Source organism: Astatotilapia calliptera, chromosome 7 (assembly GCF_900246225.1).
Source record: "Astatotilapia calliptera chromosome 7, fAstCal1.2, whole genome shotgun sequence".
In the NCBI taxonomy this organism is placed as follows: Eukaryota; Metazoa; Chordata; class Actinopteri; order Cichliformes; family Cichlidae; genus Astatotilapia; species Astatotilapia calliptera.
This window is the reverse complement of record NC_039308.1, coordinates 55,174,128-55,201,938: the sequence shown is the minus strand read 5'-3', so window position 1 is coordinate 55,201,938 and position 27,811 is coordinate 55,174,128. Positions and strand designations below refer to the sequence as shown.

The 27,811-nt window shown below is 43.4% G+C and overlaps 1 protein-coding gene across 1 annotated transcript; it reads left to right on the top strand.

Moving 5' to 3' along the window:
- On the top strand, nucleotides 1-23,916 carry otud7a (OTU deubiquitinase 7A). Its single transcript, XM_026175895.1, has 12 exons — nucleotides 1-467; nucleotides 4,352-4,505; nucleotides 6,584-6,769; nucleotides 6,879-7,097; nucleotides 8,315-8,416; nucleotides 8,944-9,071; nucleotides 9,691-9,803; nucleotides 11,153-11,280; nucleotides 11,373-11,522; nucleotides 19,137-19,251; nucleotides 19,838-19,922; nucleotides 20,693-23,916. The coding sequence occupies exons 2-12, from the start codon at nucleotides 4,421-4,423 to the stop codon at nucleotides 22,256-22,258; spliced, it is 2,877 nt and encodes a 958-aa protein (XP_026031680.1). The 5' UTR covers nucleotides 1-467; nucleotides 4,352-4,420; the 3' UTR covers nucleotides 22,259-23,916.
- The last annotated feature ends 3,895 nt before the right edge of the window (nucleotides 23,917-27,811 follow it).

Here is a 27,811-nt window from a genome sequence, read left to right as displayed (position 1 = left end):
TTGGAAAATGAGTAGTGGTCTCTAAATCACTTCACCACTCTTGCAAAATGATTTATTTATTCATTTATTTGCCTTCTCTGGAGTTGGCCACCTGCTTCAAATCCACTCCACCTTGACAAGAGAGAAGTAGCACTCCAGTCATCAGAGACGTGTTCAGGTTTGCATCTTTGTGGAGATGCATTCATTTTCCAGCATGGTAATGAACCTAAAAACACCTTTGTGAGCAATACTTGAAAACCAAGAAGTGCTGATTGTCACAGAGTTTGCTCCACAGACTCGCCAACTGAAATTTTTTTTGGATGCTAATGTTCAGTGTTTTTGTGTGTTTCAGGATTCTCTTCTTTGCATCCCCAGTGTCTTCCTTTCCTCTGCTGCCTCTGAAGTCATGGACTAGCCCACCGTCTGGTCCTGGCAGTTCTGTGGGTCATCAGATGGCTTCTCAACAACCCTCAGCGAAAATACAGAATGTATGTATCACCACCTAAAGAGAGAAAGTTGCATCACATCATCAGTGTTGTCACATTCAGCTGGTAGATGACAATAATAACATTGGCTGGATGTGGCTGTCATAGACACCCACTTTGTCACAAACACATCAGTGAGCAGCACTTCTGCAGTGGGCATCTTGTTTTCTTGAGTGATGGGCATGGGTACTATCCGGTCGTTAAGTCTGACGTCACTAGCCGTGCCTGGGCCTAAACTCCGCTGCAGGTCCATATATCAAACGATCACTATGGCATTACTGAGAGTTGAAAAACTGTCTAAAGTCTTTCATCTTTAATAAAATGATCAGCGTTCTGCTCTACCAGGTGTAACAATTGAGTTTAACATCCAGGCATCCACGAAAACAGAATTTATGGCATTTAACGAGTTAGAAGTTAGCAGGAAGTTAGCTCGCTAGCTTCTATCTAAATACAATATAGCATGTCCTGACTGCGGGGTTTTGGAAACAAATTAAAACGTACAGCTCTGTTATCACTTCCAACATAAATGAAGACAGAAAACTAAACAGCAGTGACGTTTGTAGGGTTACTGAAGTTGGGCTAGCTGGTATATAATGATGTGCTACGTGACCGCTAGCGACACAGCTATGTTAGCATAATATAAACAAGCTAACTTTTTTTCCACTCGATAAAAGTTAACGCGAGTGTTCTCGGTGGTCAGGAACAAATGTAATCGCATGGCAGGATGCTGTAAAAGGACCAAACTTCAGCCAGGAGAACAACTGAGATAATCCATTCACAATACGAGGTTAGTCATTCATATACTGCTGCATGGGCTGGGCTGTAGTTACATCCTAAGGTTTTAAAAACTGAGCTTAAATAAATGATTAGCGGTAATAAAAGCCGAGGGAGGTCAACAGTGATCACTGACTGTTTTAGGAGCTTTTTGAGATTAAATAGAAGAAAATACAAAACATTAAACATGTTAACAACACAAAAGCCATATTAAACGCAGACTACTTTAGGCCCGGAAGTAGGATTCCTCACGGCATCACTTAACGACCGGATAGTTGATTTCACTTCCAGCCTTCTCTGTGTGACGTCCATTCACATGTTTCACAGAGCAAAAACCTCACCATCAAAACAGTAAATAACAGAACAGTTATGCATGGTATATGACACTACCTTGAGCCAGCTTTCTTTTGCATACAGAAGGTTTAAACAAGCAGGTGGGTGGGGCTTCTGTGTTCTTAGCAAGAACTGTGCCTGAGATCATTGTATAAGGAATATTATCTCTCTGACACTGTGGGATTACCTATCCAGTGCTGACCACAGTATTTGAAACTTTGGCCATGGTTAACATGATTATCCACCACTGTAATGCTAAATCTATGGAAGAAAATAAGAAACGGCGTGTAAGATCCACTTTAAAGTGGAAGTAGTGTTTTACTGTTTCATGGCAGTTGATCAAGCTGGAGATAACTTGACCGCTTTGATGTGTACAATGTCACAATAGGGCACATTTTATACACTTATGGTAAGACGTGTGCACAGAACGCTTAACAGAAAAGTGTTGGAAGTGATGTGCTTTCTGCTTCTGCAAAAAGGCGAGGGTCTTCTCAGGTCAGAGTCAGACATATATGGTCATCACAAAGTGTACACAGAGCTCTGCAACAACTTTTGTGTAGCTTCAGTTTTTTGTTATGCGAGCACAGATCTCCACAGGTTTGGAGGTTTTCAGGGAAGTACCATCCAAGTACTACCTCTACTACAAGTCCCATTTTTTACAGTTTGTATAACGATATAAATCAAACTAAAGTAAAGAGAAAAAAAACCTGTTTAACAACAGCAGCCAAATGATTGTACTCATTTACATTCCAAAACTGCTTACTCCTGAATTTATACTGATCTATATCTGGATATTACAGTTTGAAGGAAACGTTACTGGTCAGTTTTCCAAAGTAGTTCATCCATATTCTACAAAAATGACCCTGAGAGGTACAGAAGTTGCATTTGAGTTTCAGTCCTTTTGCTGCATTTGTCAACTTGCCTTCACATTTTGCAGAAGTGTGAAAAAGCCAACAGAGTTGGTGACTAACAGGAAGCTAGATAGACCTATAGTTATTATGGCCCACATGTTTTTACATCAAGTAGAAAAGCATACATTTGGGTGTTTGAGTCATAATTACCTCCCACAGGGAAAATGACCTCAGTAGTGCTGCTCTTATGGGAAAAGATGAGACCCTGGCTTCTAAAGAATGCGCTCTCTCTCATTCCTTCTCCACCGTTCGTCAAAGATTTTTCCTTTGCAAAGCGTTATTGATACCCTGATAGGCAGCCTATTAATCCATATTGAGCCCTTATAGTGTAATTACGCACACAATTGGTGCCTCTTAAGTCCTCAAAGAAGATAAATATCTCACAGACTGCGTTCAAGGGTTTAGAATTTTCTCTAAGTGGTATTTATGGCTGAAATAAAAAGTTTGCCTGTTGGTTATAAAAAGAAAATGTCCAATTTCAAGTATGTAAAAAGCCAAAATTATAAACGTTGGCTCATAGCTTTATTATTCACAGTCGAACACTGTAAATGTTGCATTTCCTGTTTCTCTCGGTACAATAATCTACATTCAACACAATGCACACTAAGTAGGTCAGCTAAACTAAAGCTTAAGTGCAGCTTTAACTCATTAATAATGCATATGACAAAGACTGAAGTTGCTGGGTCTTGAAGAATGATGTTTCTAAATCTAATGCCAACAATCAAAAAGCACTCAAGTTATATTCTTTTATGTCTCGTGCCTTTAATTTCCATGTGCTGATAATACTGACTGAGGGGACACTTTGAAATAAAAAAAATTTCTGTAGTGCTCAGCAAAAGATGCCACGATATTCTGCTGTCCCTCATTATGCTTTTTGATTATTTCACTGGTTTTCTGTAACCTCGGAAGCGGGAGTGTCTGCCGGCCCACAAAGCTTATCCGAACCCTGATGGAAAGTCCAGTCCCTGTGGCGCACTTGGAGCTAGCGCTTCTGTCCTGCTTGCCTCTCTCATGCGTGGGCAGAGTATCTGGATGGCTCCAACATGCTCTCACTCCTCTTAAGGTCAAAGTTTCACATCTGAACTGTTCTCCAACCTCTGTTCAGTACACAGAGGCCTGGTGTCAGAGCTCCAGCCTGTAGGTGTTTGTTTCTTCACTGACAATGCTCTGAGCTCAGCTTCCCCGTCACCCACACAGAAGGAAGGGGAATGAAAGCTATGCGTGGACTCATTCATTCCATAGACCGAGGGAGTGAGTGCGCGTGCGCAGTTGTGTTATTTATGACCTAACAAGGCAATGTTTGTTGATGATTAGAGCTCGGGTGTTATAGCCATGATGTAAAAATCCCATCACACTAAATAACATCACACTGAATCACACAACTACACTAATAGTCAGAGGCATCCTTCCTCTGTCTACATCAATAATATCAGTATATTGATGTGTTCAGATACTGGATCATACCCAAAGACCACAGGTTGACACTCAGTGGCTGGAAGAAGCTCAGTGTTGTTATGTTCATGGGCAGTTGGCCAGATTCTTTGGGCATAAGCAGGTGAGTCCTGGTTGTGGTTTTCATATTGCATCTGTGATGCTGGTTATTATGTTGTGAATGTTAGAAGAGGCTGGGAGGAGTGCTGGGAGTTGAGTGCTCTTCACATTACTATGAACTATGCTCTATAAAGCATTGCACACCAGTACAAGCTGGCTTGAGCTGCTGGCTAGGATTAAAACGAGGCAGCGGGGCAGTCTCTTCTCAAAGGGGTTAGTGAGGAATCCGTTTTTAAAGGTGTGGCTGATGCTGTTGAACATTGTGTTTAAAACCTGCTTGTGTTTTTCTTTGCCTTTTTTTTCCATATTCCACCTCAGATGAGAACGTGAAGCCTGGCGTCCACCAAGGCCACCGCTGCACCTTGGGCAGCGCACACACATGATCACATGACTCTGGACATGGATGCGGTCCTGTCAGACTTTGTTCGGTCCACCGGGGCAGAACCAGGTCTGGCAAGAGACCTGCTGGAAGGTAAGAGATGACTACGCGCTCTTTTCTTGCGAAATCTAAATATTTATATGTATTGTTTTGATCGGCTGCTCCCAGTTATGCCATGAGCAGAGAAGAGGAAATAAGCGGAACGGAAAATAAAGAAAACAGAAGACGGGCGGAGAGGAGAGGGGCCTGCGTCGGAGAGCAAGCTTGCTGATTTAGAGGCCAGTGTGACAGTTTTACGAGGGCGCTCCCCAGAGAAAGCTTTGTGCCCATTCATTGGAACTCATTGAGGAGCACAGTGTTACTGGCACTTGTATAGCTTGGGTGCAGCTCCAAAAAAAAAAAAAAAGAAAAGGCAGCAAAATGCACACGGCCTCAGAAAGCTGATTGATAGCTGGTTGAATCAGCTTCAGTAGATATATATGTTGTGCGTTTCTACTCTTCGTTCGTCCACAGGAAATTCTGTGATTTCATCTAATTTAGCATAAAGTGAAGCACGCTGAACCATAAGTGCAAACGCATTCTTGTCTGCTTTACAGGAATAAAAGCGTGCACCACAGTAATCAGGCATCCATTAGGGTGATGAAATCCTCGTGGAGTGCTGGCAGCACGCATGTGTCCTGGAATTTTTTTTTTGTCTGGGTGTATATAGTACATCCAGTTTCGTCTCTTCGGATGAAGAGTGAGAGTTTTGAGCGTCCGATTCTCTGCTACTGTCAGTTTTTTTTCCTGATTCTGTTTTGGCACCTAACCTCGGTGGACTACACGTGACACTCACAGACACCAAACAAGACCGTGCACTCAGACAAGGCAGACAAGAGCCTGGATGAGCTGTTTCAGTATTGTGCTTTGGTCTGATGTTGTCTTAGTTTTAGAGGCTTGAATCAAACAGCTGCTCTGTGACCCTGCGGTCTGAATCAAGTTGGTGTGAAGAGACAGAGAAACATGACAGAGCACATGTGGTGCTTCCCCCTAGAGGCCTGTTTAAGTATTGAATCTACACTGTTGAATTGGTTTTGGGCCTTTATTGTATTCAGATTGTGATGTACGTTCATACTGCATGAATTTATGTGGGTTTTTGTTTTGTTTTTTTTTGCAGACGACAGGCATTATAAATGAAAGCGTTGAAATAGTGCTTTCCAAACCAAAGTTAATAGCAGGCTAATGTGGAAGCTTTTAAAGACAGTGCATTAGGTGCTGAGTGGCTGTGCAGCTGGACCATAAGTTGTATTCCTGTATTTGTGTAGCTCAAGATACCGAGATCCATAGAGCGAAATAAGCTTTGCATTGATTGATGTGAGAGACAGCGATTAGTGGTGTCGGTTCTCATATCCAGACGCTTCGCAATCATCGTGTCTGGAAGTCAGCAAGAGAGGACAACTTCCTGCAGGTCTCTTTTTACAAAGGCTTTCCATTAATGGACTCTGACTCACGAACATGCTCCGATTACACGAAGACACACCCGTGGGTTTTGAAATGACTGGTTTGCAGAGAGTTCCTATGGCATTGTTAAAAAATATCACACTGTGGTATAATAAGACTGAGACTTGACTCGTGTCTTTAAAGCCTTGAGGGGATTTCTGTTAGAGAGACAGCACCCAGAGGAGACAACTGTGTCTCTGCATGTGTTGCCAGTATGTGTGTGGGTCTCTTTGTGGGTCCCTCCTTGCACATCAGGATATTGCTGTCATAATGTTAATGGATCTGCTTCCCTTCACTGTCTTTATAACCTCGATATCCAAGTCTGTATTTTACGTGAAGCAGCGTGTTTTCCTCGGGCAAAAGCACTGTGTGACTTTGCTCCATATGGATGTTGTATCGTTATAACTGAAGCTCATTCTTTAAAATTTTTAAGATATAGGAATTTGTCGGAATTTATCTGTGCTAAATGATTTATGTGGCTTATCTGCAGCATACTCAGCAGCTTTTTGCATTCTGTCCCAGGGTTCCCCTTTACTTCCCACAATAGGTAGCATAGGTAGTTTTTTTTACCACGAGATAACCCTGTTTACTGTAAGCTGTAGTTAAGAGTGTCTTGTTGTGAATGTTGGCTTTTTTTTTCTTTCAGAAAAGCCTTTTTTTTTAAATAAAAAATTTGTGTGTTTCTCCTCCAGGTAAAAACTGGGACCTCAGTGCTGCTCTAAATGACTACGAGGAGCTCAGACAGGTCCACACTGCCAACCTGCCGCAGGTCTTTAACGAGGGCCGCTATTACAAACAGCCAGAGACGCGTGACACACCCACCCATGTCAGCAAGATCGACAGACCGTGTGCACAGAAGCAGGAGGACAATGCACAAGGTAGCCACCTCAGCGCGACCATCGCCAAGATCCAAAGAAATCTTTTTCTTTCATCTTTCAGTTTGCTTTCCACTCGTCCCTTCACTTTTCATTTGTCTCTCATTTTCAGAGAAGCGTCTCTCGCGTGGAATCTCCCATGCCAGCTCTGCTATCGTCTCCCTGGCACGGTTGCAGGTGGCTAGTGAGTGTACCAGCGAGCAGTTCCCTCTTGAGATGCCCATTTACACATTCCAGCTACCGGACCTCAGCGTCTACAGCGAAGACTTTAGGAGCTTCATAGAAAGAGATCTGATAGAGCAGTCAACCATGATGGCTTTGGAGCAGGCTGGTGAGTACTGTAGGATGTTATACATTCACTTAAAGTCCTTCTGCTCCTACTGATATGGGATACGTGCTTTTCCCCATATTCTCAGTTTAGTGAGAATAAAATGTTCGTCTAACAAAGCAGTAGCAGTGAGAAAATGCTCTGAAAGTCAGTGAAGCAGACAGATGTAGGGGGCTAGACTGAAATTAAGACAGAGAGACTGAGCAAATCAGAGTAGCAGCATCATCTGGAAGGGAGATGACAACAGCTAATTCAAAGCATCCTGGACCCCAAAGGATTCATATCCCAGCCGACGCTTTGAACTACGGAGAGAAACTAGTTAGAGAAGTTTCCAATCTTCCTGCAGACTTTTCCACACCAGAACTGCAGAGACTGTAAAACCTCCTAAATTTGATTCTGTTCAAGGTCTGCGAACACTCAGCCAGAGAAATATTGGGTCAATTAACCGTTAACACATAAATAGGACAGAATCAGTGTCTTTATAGTTAAATATTTAGATAAACACAAGATTTATCTGATCTCTTGTGAAAAAGTGATGGATTTACTGCTGCAAATTTACTCTAAACTTTATAAATCGCAGACTGTGGGTACCAAAGCTTAGCCACTACTATAAAGTGCATATCTCTGCAATTAGGAAAAGGTACAGTAAAGTACAACCAGTTGTGAATTTGCCTTTCTTCATGGGTGGTTGATTCTCAGCCGTAATATTCCATGTGCAGGGCACATGTATTACTCTTTGATGTAACGTCATAAAAAGCGCTGATAAGTCAAGCTAGTCCAACTTTCTAGACAATTAACGAATATTTATTGTGAGAAATAAAATCAGGAGCTGCAAATCGAGAAAACATCTGCATTCTGAGCCCATCCACACTGAGGGGTAAATCATTCAGACGCTCTTCTGTGTTTAATGTTGTTAAATAAATGATGCAGTCAGATCACCCCCGGCTCAGAGCAGTGCGGCTAGCTGCAGTAAAGCACTGTGTGGTGCCCAGGGCTGTGAAACAGTCGTCTCTCCCTCAGGGATGCAAGCACGGCTATGATGAAGTGGAAAGCTGTACATACTGTAAAAGTTGGGCTGAGGAGGAACTTGTTTTAGGGAGACGTGCTGGTTTTGAAACAAATTGTGCTTGTTGGAAAAACTGTGTGTTTTCTTGCCTCTGTGATGTAATTAATAAGTGTATTTTCTGACATCCTCGTGTTGCTCTCGCTGTTGTGCGCAGGTCGTCTGAACTGGTGGTCTACAATGTGCACCAGCTGCAAGAAGCTGCTCCCTCTGGCCACCACAGGGGATGGGAACTGCCTCCTGCATGCTGCCTCGTTGGGTGAGTTATTCACTATTCATAATTTACGCTTGAATCAAAAACCCGGTAATAATGGAGCGCTTCTCTAAGCATCAGCTGTGCGAGCTGGTGTCATGTCTATCTAAAAACCATGTCAGTGCTGCAGAGCAGCTGCTGAATATAAGGAATAGTCTGCGAATGATGGAGCTGGAGAAAGCCAAGGAAGCAAGGAAGGGAAGGAGGAAAGTGACCTATACACTGCAGGAGACTTTCAGCCGTAGGGTTTAAGAGACAACGCCATATTCAGGTATCTGCTGAAAGAGGTGGTTGACTCCTCAGTGTGAGGACTGCTAGCAGCACAGGGTTAGGCACACCGGAGTTAATGCAATCTACTGTGTCTGTCAGACAACTGAGGCTGTTTGAGGAGTGATGAAGGACATTTTTAATAAAAAGCCATGGACACCTCTGAATGATTTATCAACATAATCTTGTTTTGTGTGTAATGGCCACATTGTTTCATCTCCTCTGTCCTACCATTCAGCAACATGTCATGTGTGTGCATTTATCAGGGATGTGGGGCTTCCATGACAGAGACCTGATGCTGAGGAAGTCCCTGTACACCATGATGAAGAGCGGAGCGGAGAGAGACGCTCTGAAGAGGAGATGGAGGTGGCAGCAGACGCAACAGAACAAGGAGGTAGGGAGAGCGTCAGTCTTCACACACTGAAACTCCTAAATGCACCGCATCCTCTTTCATTAATGACATATTAATAAATCCATATGAGCAAGCAAGCATTAAACGAGCCGCAGTTAATAGTCTCCGATTTTGCACTTTTAGTTTTTTTTGCTTTGATAAAAAATGATCTTTCCATGATCGCAAGCGTGCATTAGTAGCAGTGCCGCTAATACTGTCAAATCCTCTACATTTCCTCCATTTTCTTGATATTCATGTATTAAAGAGTTTTAAAATCTATTAGAAAAATGGTGTCACCAAAGATAGCTCAGCCCTAAGAAGTAGTCCAGATGCTCATGTTTTAAAAACGCCCAAGGCGTCCTGGTGGCCCAGTGATCTAAGATGCATCTCATGTAACGCAGCGTCCTGGTTTGCGTCTGGGCACGGAGCATTGTTTCATGTCAGCCACCTGTCTCTAATTACCCGTATCTCCTGATTTTCTCTTTTACCAAACACTCATTAACGGTGGAAAAATGACAAAATGTCCACAAATGCAAGCTGCAATGGCAAAAAATGGGCTGTCTGGGTGAACACTGTGCATATTAATCAGAATTTCCTTTTCTTTTCTTTTTTTTTTCTGCAGTCGGGGCTGGTGTACACCGAAGAGGAGTGGGAGAAAGAGTGGAACGAACTGCTAAAGTTGGCCTCCAGCGAGCCTCGAAGTCACCTCAGCAAAAACGGGAACACCAGTGGAGGGTACGGGCTTACAGTCGAGCCCACAAGCACATTCAATTTCCCAGACACATTACCACTGACCAAAATTCAGCAAAAGTTGCTCCTGAATCACTGCATAAAATGAACGGAACGAAACGGAAATGCAGCAGCGAGCAGTGCCGTTTTAATCCTACATTACAACCCTCCTTTGTTTCCTAACCCTGTGTGGTGAAGCGCTGCACAAAGCCCACAGCTAAAACAAAAGTGACCTTCTCAGTAAAATCAATTTGTCAGGGAAACTCATTGTTTCCACTTGGACAGTTTCTCTTCAGAACCGCTGCCTCCCTTTAATAACATTGCTGAAGCTAACGCGTGAAACTGTGCCATCTACTGGCTGTTGTCAGTATTAATCATCTGAGCTGTGAACCTCCCCTGAGCTGTGGGTTACTTTTAGCTGCAGAAAGCTGCATAAATAAGGGTAACGCAGGGTTTATCTCAGGCTACAGAGGCAGATTTGAAACGTACTCTGGTTTCCTCCTCCTACGCAGAGAAACTTGTGGTTTGTCTCTGTTTCCATATTCACTGAAATAAACATACATACTTTCTCATGTAGGTGCTCGCTATAGTGAAGTGAAAACCGCTCTGACGGACAGACAGGCTCATCACGGTGTCTGCTGAAATACATACAGTGCCATTTAAGGAGGCTGTGGTTATCTGTGCTCGTCATCACTAACTTTTGTTTCAGTTGAAAGTGAAATGTAAAAAAAAACCAACAACAACAACAAAAAAAACCTCCTTGCAAACTGTTTCTTTGTGAGTGCGACATCTGAAAACAGCACAGTTTTTCTGTGTTATTCCTCATGTTGGTGCAATGCCGTCCAGTGCTGAAAAATTTCTGTTAAAGGAAATCATTTCCTCATTTAATCTGGTGTTTTTAACCTCTCATTGAGGTTGACTGTGATACGGTAATCAGGTTAGGGATGTTTGATGGTCCTAGTGTGAGATGAGGCCCTAAATAGGATGAGTGGGATCGCATATTAAGAGGCTCTTTATTAGAGTGAATTTGGCAGCGTGGCTGTTTGTGTGGCTGACAACTTAATTGTTGTACATCCTCTGGTTCCCTGGTGGCTGCATGCCTGAGAGCTATGGCTCTCCCTTCCCTTTTCTCGTTTTCCTCTCCTGCTCTCTTTTACTGAAACACATGTATGACAGGATGGGCATCGTTGTCCTGTCTGTTAAAGCGAGCCAAATGGGAAATGGATTCAAGAGGATCAGATTAGGCATATGATTGGCATGGACATTGCTATTTTGGCTGGCCTCAATACAGAAGCAGGAAATTGCTACAGTGTTGCAGTGTGTAATGTAATGTTTTTGGGTTTTTTTCCCTTCAGGGTGGATAACTCAGAGGATCCGGTCTATGAGAGTCTGGAGGAGTTCCATGTGTTTGTGCTGGCCCACGTGCTACACAGGCCAATTGTAGTGGTGGCTGATACAATGCTCAGAGACTCGGGAGGAGAAGGTAGACTTGAACGCATGTCGACTCGCTCCTCTCTGGTACAGCAGTTCAAGCGATAGAGTGAAACTAAATATGGTTCTCTATCTGAATTCCAGCGTTTGCTCCCATCCCGTTTGGAGGGCTCTATCTGCCCCTCGAGGTGCCCCCGAGCCGCTGTCACTGCTCCCCACTGGTCCTGGCCTACGATCAGGCGCACTTCTCCGCACTGGTGTCCATGGAGCAGAGAGACCAGCAGCGCGAGCAAGGTAAGAAGATGTCCACCATTAAACCAAAAACCGCTTCTATACCCTGACAGAAAGAGCCGACGGCATCCTCAGGTGGGAATCTTTAATGCAAAACCTTTTCTTGACCTCCTGTTCATGAAAATTCAAGGTTTTTTTTCTGACAACATCTGCAGTAGTTTGACAGCCATTGCTTTTAACTTGGTGGGTGGAGGACTGCGAGAGGGAAGGCGAGTGGTCTGCCTGTCCTGCTAGAGGTGAATAATGTATGAGACAGCAGTCTAATTACTCGTGATCCATTATTTAAACAGGCCAGTTGGCAGCAGGAACCAGAAAGTGGCCAACATGCAGGAAAGTGGACAGCACGCTTCTTCTTCTTATTAGGAGCTGACCGAATAATTCAAAGCTCACCTGCAGTCACTGTTGTGAGTTTAATTTGTCAGAGTAGGGGTGTGTGTTTATATGTGTGCCTCTTTCACAGGAATTTGTGACACGATGCTGTGCAGAGCATATTGATTGTGTTATGTTGTGGTAAGGAAGTGTGGATTGTCCCTTGTGTTGAGCAAGGCTTGTTTTGTTCACTCAGATGCCAGCGTTCCCACTCTGGGTGCGTTGCTCGCTCTTGAGGTCAGAGCATTTCTCACACGGACGTTTTTAATTGATAAACAGAGTGGATCTCCCTGACAACCAGTCTTAGTAGTCACGGCACTCTTCTGTATCTGACTCAGTGGGTGGAACTCACGTGTCATTTGCGGGGGCAGCTGGCTGACTCCGTCTCTGTCTCTTTTTCTCACTCGCAAGCGAACAAGCAGTTTCATTCTTCCTCTTTCTCTCTCTCTCTCTCTCTCTCTCTCTCTCTCTCTCTCTCTCTCTCTCTCTCTCTCTCTCTCTCTCTCTCTCTCTCTCTCTCGCTTTTTTGAATATTCAAGGTCCTAATCTGGGTCATCAAACACCAACCTAGTTATTAAGTCCGTCTATGACCACTGCAGGCTAGCAGACAGACATGATTACTAACCTGCCATTCCTGCCCTGCAGTCATTCTCTTTAATGCCCCAGCAGCACATCAAAGCCAGTCTACCACACAGCTGAGAACTACTGAATACTTACACTAGTGTTTGGGGATTTAGCGGGCTGATGGATTCTCTTCTTGTCCACCAGATGGTGCATATACCCAAAAAACACACAGCAGCCTGATCACAACACCACTGCGTGGCTGTACTTTTTCCTTCTGGTACAGAGTGTACTGCGATAGGATCAGAAAGTGTTTCATCTGCAGTCTTTCTCCAGTATGCCATGTGATAACCCGTACTGCATGGCTCTTATACAATTCTGGACTGCTTTCAATATGAGTGTCAGCATCTGAAAATGTGTTATGCATATTTCTCTTTTATGCACACATTTTTATAACGTGCGTCTGCATTTTAATAGAATTTGTAAATTTCTCAATGCAGTACTGTGCGGCCGTGCTGGTTCATATCTCTGTACGGCTGCCAGACAGACAGGCGGTCAGTCTGACTGACAGACCTAATCTTCCACTGCCAACTAGGGCAGAGCCAGACCCAGCCAGCCCCGAAGACCTCACCACATCACCACATATGGGCAGGGTCCCGGGATGCTTGGGGCCCCAGCAAACCAACCCGCTCTTCTGACAGTAAGGCCACTGTGTGGACGTCTCAGGTGGATGCTTACTCTCAATTTCCCTCTTCCACAGTGAAGAGCATCCGAGGGTCTCTTGGCCTTGTGTGTGTTCAGGTGTCAGGGACTGGGTTAGAATAGTGGCTCTTTATTCCGCCCTCTGTGTGGAAGATTATAGTGGAGTCCTTCCTAGTAACCTGACTCTAAATCACCCTGACAGATCATGCTTCTGCTCCTTTTATAGCATGCCTGCATGACTTCTGGGGTTGCACTGAAGGCGGATGAAAAAACAACACGTGAGGAGTGACTGAAGCCAGAGGTTATTGCAGTTTTGTTAAGGGTTTTTTTCCCCTTTTTTTCCCCTCAAGAGTCAAGTGGTTTGCTTGGGTGAGGAAGTCAGGTGAACCTAGAGACCTGTGCACATTTCTATGGTCACCAGCTGTGTAATAATGACTAGCTCCTCAGTAGATGCCACTTGCTGTCTTTCATGATTTTGTTTGTGCTTCTGTGGCTAAAAAATCTATGAGAGGAACTGACCCTCTGGAAAACTCTGGAGCTATTTCAAGCTCTGCTCCTAAAACCAAAACACTTCCAGGTTTTCTTTGGCATCACATCATCACACTTCTAACACTCTCTTGAATGAAAAGTAAATGGACAACTTTTATGCAAAGACCACCTACAAAACAGTGTCATTTAACTACACAGCTTCTCTCCAGATCCACATCTATTGAAAAAAGGACAGTATACAGTACTGTGAAAAAGTCTTGAGGCACCCCTCATTTCTTTATATTTGCAAAGAAAATGGGGAATACGTAGGTGCAGTGACGTATTGAAATATGTGAAACCATACACGGAAAACAGTATAGCTATAAAGGTGTGACCACCTTTATTCTTCAGCACAGCCTGAACTCTCTTAGGCAAGCTTTCTTGTGATTTCTTCAAGTAGTCTTCAGGAATAGTTCATTCAAAGCTGGTCTTTGGATGTTTCCTGCTTTTTCTTCTGTCTAGATGATCCTACATTGCTTCAATAATGTTGAAGCCGGGGCTCTGGTGAAGTCAGTCCATGACACATTCATTTCCACTGTGTGCTTCTCTATGCATATATGCTTTTACTGCACTGGCAGTAACACCACCAACACCAAACCATGACAGAACCTCCACCTGACCTCCTCTGTGCAGATTTTTACATTCGTCACACTGTAAGACCTGTTGCCTGGATTTGTTTCCTGTCTCTTAAGGATTTGACTTTTCAGAAACCGTTCACTGGATTTTTTTTTTTAATAATAATGGATTGGATTTATACAGCGCTTTTCAAGGCACCCAAAGCGCTTTACAATACCACTATTCATTCACTCTCGCATTCACACACTGGTGGAGGCAAGCTATGGTTGTAGCCACAGCTGCCCTGGGGCAGACTGACAGAAGCAAGGCTGCCATATTGCACCAGTAGGCGGTAGGGTAAAGTGTCTTGCCCAAGGACACAACGACCAGGACAGAGAGCCCGGGGATCGAACCGGCGACCTTCTGGTTACAGATACGCTTCCCAACCCCCTGAACCACAGTCGTCCCCATGTTACTTCTTCTTTTTGTCCTCCACTCATCCAGTTTCTGAGAGTTTTTTAAGGACAGATTGCATACTATGCCAAAACACATCAAGTTTTCACCTAATAGCTCTTTTGTACTTTGTTGGTGCAAAATTGCTATTTATGGTGTTATCTTTGGTATTTGGTAAGAAATGGGAACAAATTACAGGCTGCTAGCAACAAAGTGCCTAAAAATACAATTTAAAACAGGTTCTTTGCTAAGTTGTCTGTTATGTGTAGACACAAAACTGGTTCATCCCTTGTTTGATGCCTTTTTTTATGCTTGAGTGATTCACAGGTCAGTGTTAAGTGGCATAACAAAGGAAAAAAACATTCCTCTGAAAATGGTCAGTTATAAGGATTTGATTTAAAAAAAGAGTAAACAAACAGCTAGTGTCTAACAAAAAATGGAAGGACCTTCAGAAAGCCTGGACAACTATTGCTCAAGACCACTTTTAAAAAACACAAGAAGCTCTGGCTCCCTGAAAGCAAAATGTGAACATGGGTTTTTGACATTGTGCCTGCAGTATCAAGTATAACAATATGGGAATGGCCATTAAAATTGTATTTATTCTAGTTTTCTGTGTTGCTTCAGATGTGATTCACTTCTATTATCCACCATGATTTTCTGGGGAAAAGGCTCAGACTTGTTTACATGCATGGCTGCTGTTTACCCTGGTGAATTGAGCCCTTTAAATCTGCAGCTGTGCAAAGTCAGGAATTTCAAATTTGTGCATTTTCCAGACAGTACAAATTGTTCTTGAATCTCAATACAGAGGGAAACATTGACTCCGTGATTCTGCTGCCAATCAAACCTTGTAAAAGGTGACTTTGTCTAAGTGAGGGGAAAAAGAGAAGTTGGAGAAGCCACATTGACATCTTATTCTGCTGTTTTGTTTGACTAACAAAAAAGAAGGACAAATATGTTTATGACCAATCAAGTGATTTTCATTTAACTGCTGTTTCCTTACATGTCACACCCAAGTTTTGTATGTTCGTATTTCCCCGAATCAAACTGCAAACTTAGCAAAGTGAGGCAGGCTATCAGCGATGCTGCTGAGTGCACAGCTTGCATACCATGCAGCGCTGTGATGTCATCCATCCATAAAGTATGGAAATTGGTCATTCAAGGACAACAAAACAAAGCTGCCAACAGGGAGAGTAAATACATTACAGCACACTTTAGTCCCCCAGAGCTCAACTGGCAATGTTGAATCTCTAAATTTGGACCAGGCCCAAATGGGAACAACAGCACACACAGCTCTTTGGAATGGCGAGAAAGACGGACAGCTGCATCGTGGGAGCCCGGACGGCACCTCGCAGACCTCTGCTGCCTGCTGTATGACCCGAGTGGGAACTGAGTGGGAGCTGGTTCACTGTCCTCTGGCTGGCTGTGTGTGTGTGTGTGTTTGCGATTATGACAGAATTTTTCTGGGCAAGACATTCTAGGAAAAAACATCTATAAAGAAAACCACCTTTCCTCTCAGCTTACAGCGCTGCCATGCCAGTGCTCATTACCGCCTGACGGTGTGGCTGCAGGCATAGGTCATGCATTTATTTCTTTATTTTAAGTTTGTGTTTAATATGTTGTGATTTGCAAGCAGTCAAAGGCAGCGGTGACCTCTAAGGACAAATGTCTGTCATCAGTGCTCTTATTAATATATTTACCCAGCAGGCATTTATTTGTGACTAATGGTGCCAGATATATATGAGTGATCAGGTTAACGCTGGCGTGGGTGTAGCTGGACTAATTGTGTCTCGAGAGCTTCAAGCGTCACGAGGATGCATGTCCCACCAGTATTTTGACACCTGGCACGATTAATCGCGTGCATTTCATTATGCATATGAACTTAAAAAAAGACACGCAAGAGGGCACAGAGTGAGGATTTGACGTGCAGGGACGCAGGAGGGGCAGTTGCTGCTGGTATCTGTGTCTCCGTGAAGCCTGGAGAGCAGAGCAGCCTATTGGCAGTGGAAGAATTGATGAAGCAGGGAGGAGACTGCGTCTTCCATCTGGGTCTGACAGTGAAGGCTGGAATGTCCCCAGCCCGAACAGCCTGCCTCTCTCTGCTGTCATGTGGACAACAACCCCCACACTAGGTAGCCTGAGGAGAGCTGTCATGTGGGCCAGCGAGGTCTAGTTAGTCCTCCTTATGTACGGTTGTTTTAAAAGGCACCCACACACTCAGACCAAAACAAGTACTGTACATGCCTGCACTGTGTACACACTGTAAGCACATTTCCCACAAGAAGAGGCCGGGTAGGTGTCTGTTTTATGTTCTGTGTCCAGTGATTACTGTTGAAAACCTCTTCCTGCTTCTAAGTAGTTGATCATATCAGATAAGCATGAATGGAATTATTTCAGCACTCCGGCTCTTATCCTCTGCTGCTGTGTCTGATTGCAGTCTATTACTGAACCAAATTTAGCTTATGCAGCTTCAGTCAAATGTAGAACGCTCAAGCTCTGAAATTGTTTGGATTGTGCGCAGATAAAACCAGAATGTAATGATTTGAAAATCTCAAAAACTAGAAATAGAACATAGAAAACAGGCCAAGTGTTTAAACTGTACTGTTTTAAGACAAAATTTAGCTCGTTTTGAATTTGATGGCAGCGACACGCTTCCAAAAATCAGCCATGTTTACCACTGTTTAACATCCGGTCTGGCATCTGAGGGGACCAGTTGCTGGACTTCTGGGAGAGGAATGCTGTATGATACAGGATTCTCAATACTCCTGGGTCATCTTTGTCATATTTTTGTTTCATGATGCGTCAGATGTGTTTTCAGTTGGTGAATGGTCTGGACTGCTGGCTGGCCAGTTCAGCGCTGGGATTCATGCTGCTGTAACAGATGCAGTAGGCATTTTTAAAGGCCTTCGCTGAAATTGATGTCATCTGGATTGGAGCGCGTATGTTCTAAAAGCTGTAAATACATGTGCAAGCTGGCAGCTCCATAGACACTAATGCAACCTTATACAATCAAACCTGAGGGTTCGCTTTAGTCCAGAGGATCTTGTGTGTTTTCCAAAAAAACCAGAATTTCACATTTCGAAACCCGTCTGACCACAGAACAGTCTTCCACTTTGCCTCAGTCCATTTTAAATGAGTTTCAGCCCAGGCTTCTTGTGTTTGCGTGATAGAGCTTTAACCTCCATTTGTGGAGACAAGGATTTCTGGAAGTGTTCCTGAACCCATATAGTGATTTCCATGTCTGTTTTTAATGCAGTGGTAACTGAGAGTCCAAAGATCACAGGCACCCAGTGATGATTCTTTTTAATATATCGTCTAGTGTGGATAATGAGATATTTGTAGTCTTTACAATTTCACATTGAGGAACATTATTCTAAAATTATTCCACAATTTGTCGACACCTCTTTTTTTCCCCCAGCTTGTGAAGCTCTGCTCATCTTTACTTCTGAGAAACTCTGGCTGTTTAAGATGCTCTTTTTATACTAAATCATGCTGCTGACCTGTTGCTAATTAACCTAATTATGTGCAAAAAGTTCCTCCAGCTGTTTCTTCTTAGTACCACTTGGCTTTCCACCCTTGCATTGTCCCTGTTCCTGCTATTTTGAGATGTGTTGCTGCCATCAAATTTAAAAAGTTTTTAAAATAGTGCATTTTGTCAGTTTAAACATTTGATATGTTTTCTTTGTTCTATTATGAATACAATATGGGTTTCTGAGATTCTTTTCCAGAGTGGTTGGTCCTATTTTAGTCGTTTTGGGCTGTTATTCATTTTGGTAATGTTAACACTATGCCACGTAAATGTAAGTGAAAGAATGGGAGAGCATTGAACAAAACTAGTAAGAGCAGTCTGACCAGAGTTTGTTCAGTGTTGCAGACACGTAAGCACATCTGTATTTCAGCGTGTAAGCTGGGATTGCACGTTCAGTCGTGATGTTGGAAGCAGTAATTGATAAAACAGTCTCACCATAATGTCTATTTGGGCACTGTTTTTAGAACTTTCAGTTGTATTATATGATAAAAACACTTTGGGGCTCCAGACCAGTTTCAACCCAAGTTATAATAAAGAAATACTTTCCTTTCATTTTCTTCGTGGAAAAGATAAAAGTCTGTTTAGACTAGACTAAACATGCCAGTCTGCATTACATCATAAACAATCAAGTTTGACTGAGGCCCTTCTGTGTTTGAATGAGTCATGTTGAATGACAGTCACAGGTCATGGTCACTTCTCTGCCTGAAAAATAAATGACGGCGTGAATACACCTCCAGTATACTTTACCCCACACTGACAGGCATCTGGGATCATTAACGTGGTATTATTCTAGTGTGTCATTACGGTGCCGCTTGCTTTCGCTGTGACAGTGCGATGGCCTTGAGAGAAGTGGTAGCATGCTATTTTGTCTCCAGTGGTAAAGCTGGACCAAGCTAATGTTCTGATAATCTCATGTCTTCCAGCTGTTATCCCTCTGACCGACTCGGAGCACAAGCTGCTGGCACTCCATTTTGCCGTGGACCCCGGCAGGGATTGGGAGTGGGGGAGGGACGACAATGATAATGCCAAGCTAGCCAAGTAAGTCCTGTACAGTATATCACTCGGCGATCCTTATCGACAAGGCGCACGGCGTCACAAGGCGTGAGAGGGTAAAACCTGCAGGTCAGGAGAGTCCTGCCTGTTCACCTACAAGGTGCTATGTGGAGGATTTAATTCAGATTATTTACTTCAGGATCAAGTCGCTTTAAAAGAATGAGAGCACTGGAAGAGCAAATTGTGAGGTTCCCATAGGTAGAGCCTCACTGAAACAGCGAAAGCCTGAGCTGAAGAAAGAGTTTATGCAAGAAGTTTCTGTTTCACATTCCTGTCAGTCAGGGTGTCATTTTATCCTCCCAACAAGCTGTAGTGTGAACAAAGCAGAAAAGACTTTATATTGCCCTCAATACGTTTTGGGCGTTATTTGCGCCGTGGTTCCACTTCTGCATTTGAACAATGAAACACGTTCGTGCAAGATGGCTCAAAGAGTTTGTCAGTATTTTCTACAAATGCTATAGCACACCCACATGTGCCACAAAATTTTGGTGAACATATGTCATAAATGTCACACACGTGTTGTAACCACTGCTTGTTGTTAATTCATGTGTTTTTTTCCCCCCTTCTCCAGTCTCATCTTGTCTCTGGAGGCCAAACTAAACCTGCTGCACAACTACATGAATGTAACATGGATCCGAATTCCATCTGAAACAAGGGTAACCTTTTTTTCTTCTTCACACAAGTGTGCCTTGTTTGTCATGGTTAATTTAGCACTATGCAGGGACTCTTCCATTCCAGATGTTCTCGAAGCCCCAGAGTCCAATCAGTCGGCTTTATTTACTCTCAGAAAGCAATAATCTTAGACATTTATGTGTTTACTGGCTATAAAAAAATAGAAAACAGGCAATTATACTTGATTTCTTCTTCTTTTTTGTTTGGAATTCATTGGGAATACATGAAAAGGAAAGTTTACCTCAAAATTAAAAATGCATATTTGGTCTGTAGTGCTGTTTATCATTCCATGATTTGCTTAATTTTTGGAAAATCATCTGTAGATAAGTCTTTCTTCTGTTTAATAGAATGGAAGTAGAAGGCGCTTGCTTCATGGTGCAAATGGTCATGGTAAAATAGAAGTGAAAAAATTCAGCAGCAGTGTTTCTTATCAGAAAACATGACCCAGATAGAGCAGGTCTAGTCTGGTAGAAGAAAAGGTAGTTACTACATGAAGGTGCTCACTATGAGCTACAAGGTCGGTCAAGCGACGCTGATATTTTTTTGCATGTTTTGAGCACCACAAGGCGAGTGCAGTGTAGGTGTCGTTCTGTTAGGCAAAAACTGGTCAACCCCACAATAATTCAGATGGATTCACTGAAAATATGTAGGTAAAGTTTTGCGGCAAGCTTTCCCCTTAAATTTTCATGGTGCTAATCCACAAGCAAATTTTGAACAACTGTTCAGTCGTGTGTGTTTGCGTGTCTTTGTGCAGGCTCCCCTTGCTCAGCCAGAGTCTCCCACAGCCTCCGCAGGTGAGGATGTCCAGTCTCTGGCCGAGTCCATGGACTCTGACCGCGAGTCTGTCGGCAGCAACTCTAACGTCAACACTGGCAAGCCAAGCAAGGAGAAGGATAAAGACAAGCAGCGAAAAGACAAAGACAAGAGCCGGGCCGACTCTGTAGCCAACAAACTAGGTAGCTTCAGCAAAACCCTTGGAATCAAGCTGAAGAAGAACATGGGTGGTCTGGGTGGCCTTGTTCATGGCAAAATGAACAAATCTAACTCTGGCTCAGGTCGCAGTGGGGAGAACGGAGGGGAAAAGGCAAAGAAAAAGGAGGCTAAGTCAACCAAGGGAAGCAAGGAGGACTCGGGCCAGTCTGCAAGCTCCACTTCTTCTGAGAAGGCCACTAGTCCTTCCCCCACGGACAGAGACAGACCCTCCAGCTCCTCGCCCACTGAGAGACAGGACAGTGCAGGTAAAGGCTCAGGGGACAAGACCCTGGAAAACTGGAAATACAGCACCGATGTCAAGCTCAGCCTCAACATCCTACGGGCTGCCATGCAGGGGGAGCGTAAGTTCATTTTTGCAGGACTCCTGCTCACCAGCCATCGACACCAGTTCCACGAAGAGATGATCAGCTACTACTTGACAAACGCCCAGGAGCGCTTCAGCCAGGAGCAGGACCAGAAAAGGAAGGAGGTCGAAAAGAAGCCCGCTGTCACCAATGAGGTAGCTGTCAAGAAGCCTGAGCATGAGAGTGTCTTCCAGAGGGAGAGATCAGACAGCTCACCTCCGGAGAGCTGCTCTCCCATCCTGCCTCACCACACACACCCCTATAACAACTCCCAGCCCCCGCTGGGTCTCAAGATGCAGGGCAGGAACAGTCCCACTCCCGCGGCGCCTCTTGCCTCTGTCCCGGCCCCTCCTCTCACCCCACCTCCAGCCTTGCACCATGTCTCGCACCCGGCCCCAACCCCTGCGCCTTACTCCTCCCCCAGTATTGGTGCTAAGAGACCTGGGCCTGTTCCTGTGTCTGCCCACTACAGCCATACACCGCCCATCCAGAGGCACAGCGTGATCCACTTACAAGATGTCAACATGCAATCCTCCATCTTCCAAGATGACCCCTACAAGCCTGTGGTGGGCACTCTAAAGACATGCGCCACCTACCCCCAGCAGAACCGCACACTTTCATCCCAGAGTTACAGCCCTGCTCGCCTGTCAGGGGTCCGCACTGTTAACACCATAGATTCGCTGTCCTACAATATGCCTGGCGAACACAAGTCCCACACCTACACCAATGGATTCGATGCGGGAGACATTCAGGACTGCCTTGAGTTTGCCGATGAGGACAACTCATCTCACACCTGGCTCAACCAAGATAAAACCAAAGGGCGGAGCTCTGGAAGCCCTTTGTACTGCTTTCAGCAGCGCCGCTGCAAGAGGGAGAACTGCTCCTTCTACGGTAGGCCAGAGACAGACAACTACTGCTCCTACTGCTACAGAGAGGAGGTGAAACGCAGGGAGAGGGAGAGCAAAATGCAGAGGCCTGTATAGCCATCACCGCTACTCCAGCTTGTCAAAAAGTCTGCAGGAGACCTGAGGGAACAACACCATCTGCACTCTGCATTTAGAATAACATGATGGCAAACATTATCCTGTTTTGTTGAAGAATGCTTGTGTATTCCCGTCGCCCTTCCCTTGTTAGTAAAGGTTATTACTTTATGATGGGGGAAGCAGAACTTGAAACAGTGAGCAGCTTTGGCCAGATATCGTAGTTTTGTTTGACTTCTGTCTCATTCAATTTAGTCTTTTACTTGTTTTAGAGTAAAAGTCATCTTTGTGATGTAACTTTCTGTATGTGGAAAGGAAATTTCTTTATTTTTCAAAGTGCAGAACATTTGCATCTCGTCAGGAAGGAACATTTTATCTCTTTTAATCAGTTTGAATGCAATACCTCTGCTCGGTTCTTCAAAATCTCTGTGGAAAAAAAAATTTGTAGTTGTTTTGCAATCAATATAAATCTAATGAGGGAATAATATTAGAATTTCAAGCAATAAATTGGTGATTCTTTTGCTACACCCTCTCTCAATTTTGTCTATGCACCAATAATATAGTTACTGTAGGTTAACTGTGTCTTGTACATTGTAAAAGATCGTCAGTGTGCTTTTGTAAACCAATTTGAACTACAGGAATTGAAATGTGTAAGCATTAGAGATTGTAATGTCGGATTAGGATGAAATGTAAAACTCTCATATGTGAAGTGTACCTTTGTTCTAGCCAAGTTGCAAAGGTTTGCCGTTTCGGAATTGGACTCAAACTATTGTGTAAGACATTGTTTCACATTTTTGCCCGTAGTCAACCTCCTAAAAGTCCACAAGCACTGCCAAACTGGCTTCTTAAAAGAAAAAAAAAGTACAGTTCAGATTTTCAAAATGTTTCTTTTTTGTGCCAAACACTGAACAATGTGCATAGGATGATTTGCTTCTCAAATATGCAGTGCTTATGGTGTGTTTCTCTGAGTTGCTGTTGACTGCGCTACTTGGTAAATGTGTTAGATGAGAAGAACTGCGGGTAGTGAGAGCAGGTCGATGTGTGTTTGTCTGAAGTGTTTTTACATGTCCGTTGCCCCCGACACACACACACAACACAACACAATGTGCAATCATGCTACTAGCACTATGTGGTGACATGCAGTATAGATGTGTCACCGGTCCAGTGTGAGATTGTTCTTCTTCCATATCTAGAGGCCGTTAAAAAGAAGCACCTGCTGCTATGAGCACCACAAGCCTTTGTGATCATCAGTGCTTTAACCAATCAGAGGGGCTTTTCCAAAAAAAAACCAACAAAAAAAGAAACCCCAGGCCTCCAAGTGCTTTCTGCTCATTTGACATGACTACTGTAAAGACGCAGTGTTTGTGTTGCTGTTTGTTCTGGTGATGCTTGGATAATGTACCATGCTGTCCTTAACTTAGTGTGTCCTGGCCAAGGATGTCCACTGCTCTCTCAGTTTGCTTCTGTCTCTCTCCTGTACACACTGCAGTGTTGCTCCTCTTTGTTTCTATGTGACGACTAGTTCATGGACTCTCCACCATGTTTAGGACTGTAAGATATGATTTTGTATTTCTTTAAGAGTTTTACACTACTTTAAATTATTGATTTGCACATTAGGTACGAATGTAAATATGAGAAAAAGAATAGTTTATTGTTACAAATGTGGTGTGTCTGTGTTATTTTTGTTTAGCTCCAAAAAGTGATCGGGAGAAATCTGGACGGATAAATTACATTTTGAGACTTAAGAATATTTTTATTCACTGCTGCGTTCTCAGAGTTTGGAGTCATGTGTGATAATCTGCTCTACATGCAGTTTCTGCTTGCTTTTTTTTTTTTTTTTTTTTTTTTTTAACCTTTTGGTCCTCTTTCTAGAGGCATAAAAGCAGGGGATGTTTGGTTTGGTTCCCTTTTTATCATTTAAACTGTTCCAGATTTATCCTGCCATAATCACTGCTTAGAATTACCGAACATCCCTAAACTGTAGATGAGCATATTAGGGCTACAGTCCTAAGAAAACCTATGATTCACTTTTAGCAGCAATAATTTCTGTGGGATTTTATCAGTCTGTCACATCACTGTAGAAGAATTCTTTTCCAAATCTTCATTTCAAGGTTGCTTCGAGGTTTGCATTTGTCAGGTTAAGTTTTTTTCTTCAGCCATCCTGTTGCAGATTTACTGCTGTGCTTTGGGATCTTGCAAGTATTATGCTGGGGCATGCAACATCCTGTTGCACAATCCAGTTGTAGCCACGCTTTGGCTGTCAGACAGAAGGCCTTACATTAAACTCTTGAATACTTTGGTACATAGAGGAGTTTGTGGTCAACTTAGCGACTGCCCGAGTCCTGTGACTGCAAAAACGAGTTCAAACCATCATCCATCCTCCACTGTGCTTGATAGATGATGTGAGGTTTTTGTGCCAATACGCTGTCTTTGCCAAACATCTCTGCTTTGGTCTCCTCTCTAAAGCGTAACTTTCCAGAAGGTATTTTTAAAGCTCTTTAGCAACTACTCCATACAAGTCATACATGTTCAGTCTTTTTCTGATTATACTGTTTAACGTACTAATGAAGGCCTGTAGAGTCAGAGGTGTTTTTTGTTGTTTCTCTGAGCATTGCGCTCTCTGAATTTCTCGGGACATCCACTCCCAGGACGCCATGCAACTGTCTCGAATGTTTTCTACTTGTGAATACTCTTTCTCAGTGAAAAATGATGGACTTCAGCTACTTTGCTCTCATAACCTTTCCCAGAGCGATGGGCAGAAACGAATGCTTCTTTGAGATCGTTGTTCTTTCCTCCTCTCCATTGCGTTAACTCGCACCTAAATGCTCCCGACCAACAAACTGCCAAACCTTTAGCGCTTATAGAGGTGCTCACACTTACTGATGTTTAGTTAATCAAATACATTTGTTTAGCAGCACATGACTTACCCTCTGAATTCCTATGGAAGGAGCAAGGATGCACTTAGTCTTTCAAAAGCTTTTTTTCACATAAGAATTGCACTTGACCGACTGAAGATACAATATATCAGTTTTCCAAATAAAGGTGAGTTAAACAGTTTCTCAATTACAGATTAACTGATGAGAGAGGGAGATATAGGACACAAAGTATCCTACACTGAACAGTTCAGTTCACTTTTGTCAGAGCTGACCAGTGATATTATATGTGGGTTTTATTTAGATAATACTTTAAAGTAACTGCGCAGAATTTGTATCTGAAGATTTCACCTTGGCAAGTGGGGAGACTTGATTTCTACAAGAACAAGAGTAAAATATTATTATTAAATATATTGTAGCTCAAGATGAGAACCAAAGGAATTTCATCAGGTTTATCTTTAATAAGCTACTCATAGTTTATAAATGTAGGGCACTGACCTATTAAATAAGTATGCTAGTTGCCTTATCTGCACTAAAATTCAAATTTGTCAACATCCACTTCACCAATAAAGTCTTTACCTGACATGAGAATGTGCCCTTTAACTTTATGAACTTTATGATGACAAATAAACACTGGCAAAAACATTTTAAAAGAATTCTCATAACATTTGCACTGAAATATCCTTACTGTTGGTTGATAATGTGGGTCAGACTCATCGGTCATAGCTGACATTTTCCACAACACAACTCAGCAGTCTCGCCTATTTTTAAACAAAGGCATCTTTTTTTTTCCATAAACTGGTCGTGAATCATGAGTCAGCGTTTTTTGAATGAGTCAATCCAAACACAACGAGGGGAAAATTCCCACCGAAATCAGGGTTATGGAGTTGGGATTCTTGAGTGAACTCTAAAATAGGTCAGCATTTGAGGCTCGGAGCTGTAATCCCCCCTCGGAGACACGCCTGCACTGGCAAGAGGATGGCACAAAACAGCAAACAAATCTCCAAGCGCATTCTTGAGAAGTGCCCCCCGCCTTCAGTGATTAAATCCAATGAGGGCTTTCTGCACGTGAGCCATAAGTCATATATCAAGATTAGCAACATCAAACACCACGCACACAAAATGACTCAAAGGATATTCAAAGAGATTTACTTGTCATCACAGCAATGTAGGGATGAAGTTAATTACGGCTCAATTTAATCTTTAAATGCACGGAGCAGGAGGTGCTTGTGAGAATAGTGAAGTAAGAAAGGTTTCATTCCAGTGCATTAACAAGCTGTTACCAATTAACAAGAGCTCCTTTCACACAGAGAGCCAGTGTTTGAGTTCAGTTTCTTCCACTGCTGCCCACCGCTTGTGTCAGAAAAACCTCAAGCGACATGTATGACCTTAGAGCTTTACTCTTAGTCTTTAAAATTAAACCATAATGCAACCGCGAGACAGCAGATAAACAAATGCCTTGTTTTCCTATAATGAGGCAAAAACCAGGCTTTTAAAATGTGCAGTCTGTACAGTAGCAGCAGGCTGGAGTTGGTGGTGAGGGTGGGCAGCAGTCCTCTAATGTGTGGGATGAACTGCATACTTCTGAGTGTATAGTCTCGTGACTGAGTCGATGATGAAGTGGGATGGATTTACCTCTCCAGCTTTTGCTCTGTGGTTTTGGACTGTGGCTGCTAATAATGTGAAATGAATATGAATATGAAATGACTTTTTCAGGTCTTTAAGATGAATTACATCTCCACGTGATGCCCAGTGTTAGTCACACAATGACACACAGGGGCCTCTGTCATCACAGCAGTTATACCAAGCTCTTGAATTATGAACAAGTACTGAATAAGACAGAGGGCATTGTCTTCTTTCTTGGATAATATCTTCTCAGAATGTCCTTGGAGAGACCCCCCCTGTTGGTTTTCAAAAGTGACAAAGAGCTCTATCAGGCATACAGCAGGATTTTGGCAGGCCTGCTTTTTCTCTCGAAACTGCACAGCCTCCATGTTGTCAAATTCACTCAGCTCATTTCTAACTGCGATTCATGCTAAAAAAACACCCCGACGCATCTGTTTCTTTCCTCAGCATAATTAGAGCCCATTACAGACTTTAAAGGAACACAATAGTCCATAAATATTGATTTTTGTTGGGTAAGCAGTTGTCTCATTATGATGGCGAAATGAAAATGTGGGACAAATATGCATATCCATGGGCGTGCAATTTGAGTGTTTAAATCCTCTCTGCACACTTCTCTTCAAGTTTGGAAGCACCTCGCAGTATTTTCAGGTCTGTTTCAAAGAGGGGCTGCTGCCTTTGATGTCTCTGCTGCAGTGAGTTGTATGCCCCACACAGCACCACCCCCTCCCCAAAGCTAAGCCTTGTTCTCAGCCAGTGCCAGCCTCCAATATCTGAGCTCATCCCACCCGCTCTCCGCAAGAACTAGCGCCAGCCCTGCCATGCACTGCACTTGAGAGTGGGTGGCATCACATGGCCCTTCAGGCTGCCTTCTGGGGTTTGGCATGTAGGAAGACACACACACACACACACACACACACACACACACACACACACATGGCTACTATGTGATTAGGCCCGCTGCTGCTGTTGCTGCTGACTGCATCTCTTCCTCTTTTTTTTCTGTGGAGTAATTTTATAGATTCTCAAAGTCAGTGATGCCCACACACCTCAGTGGAGC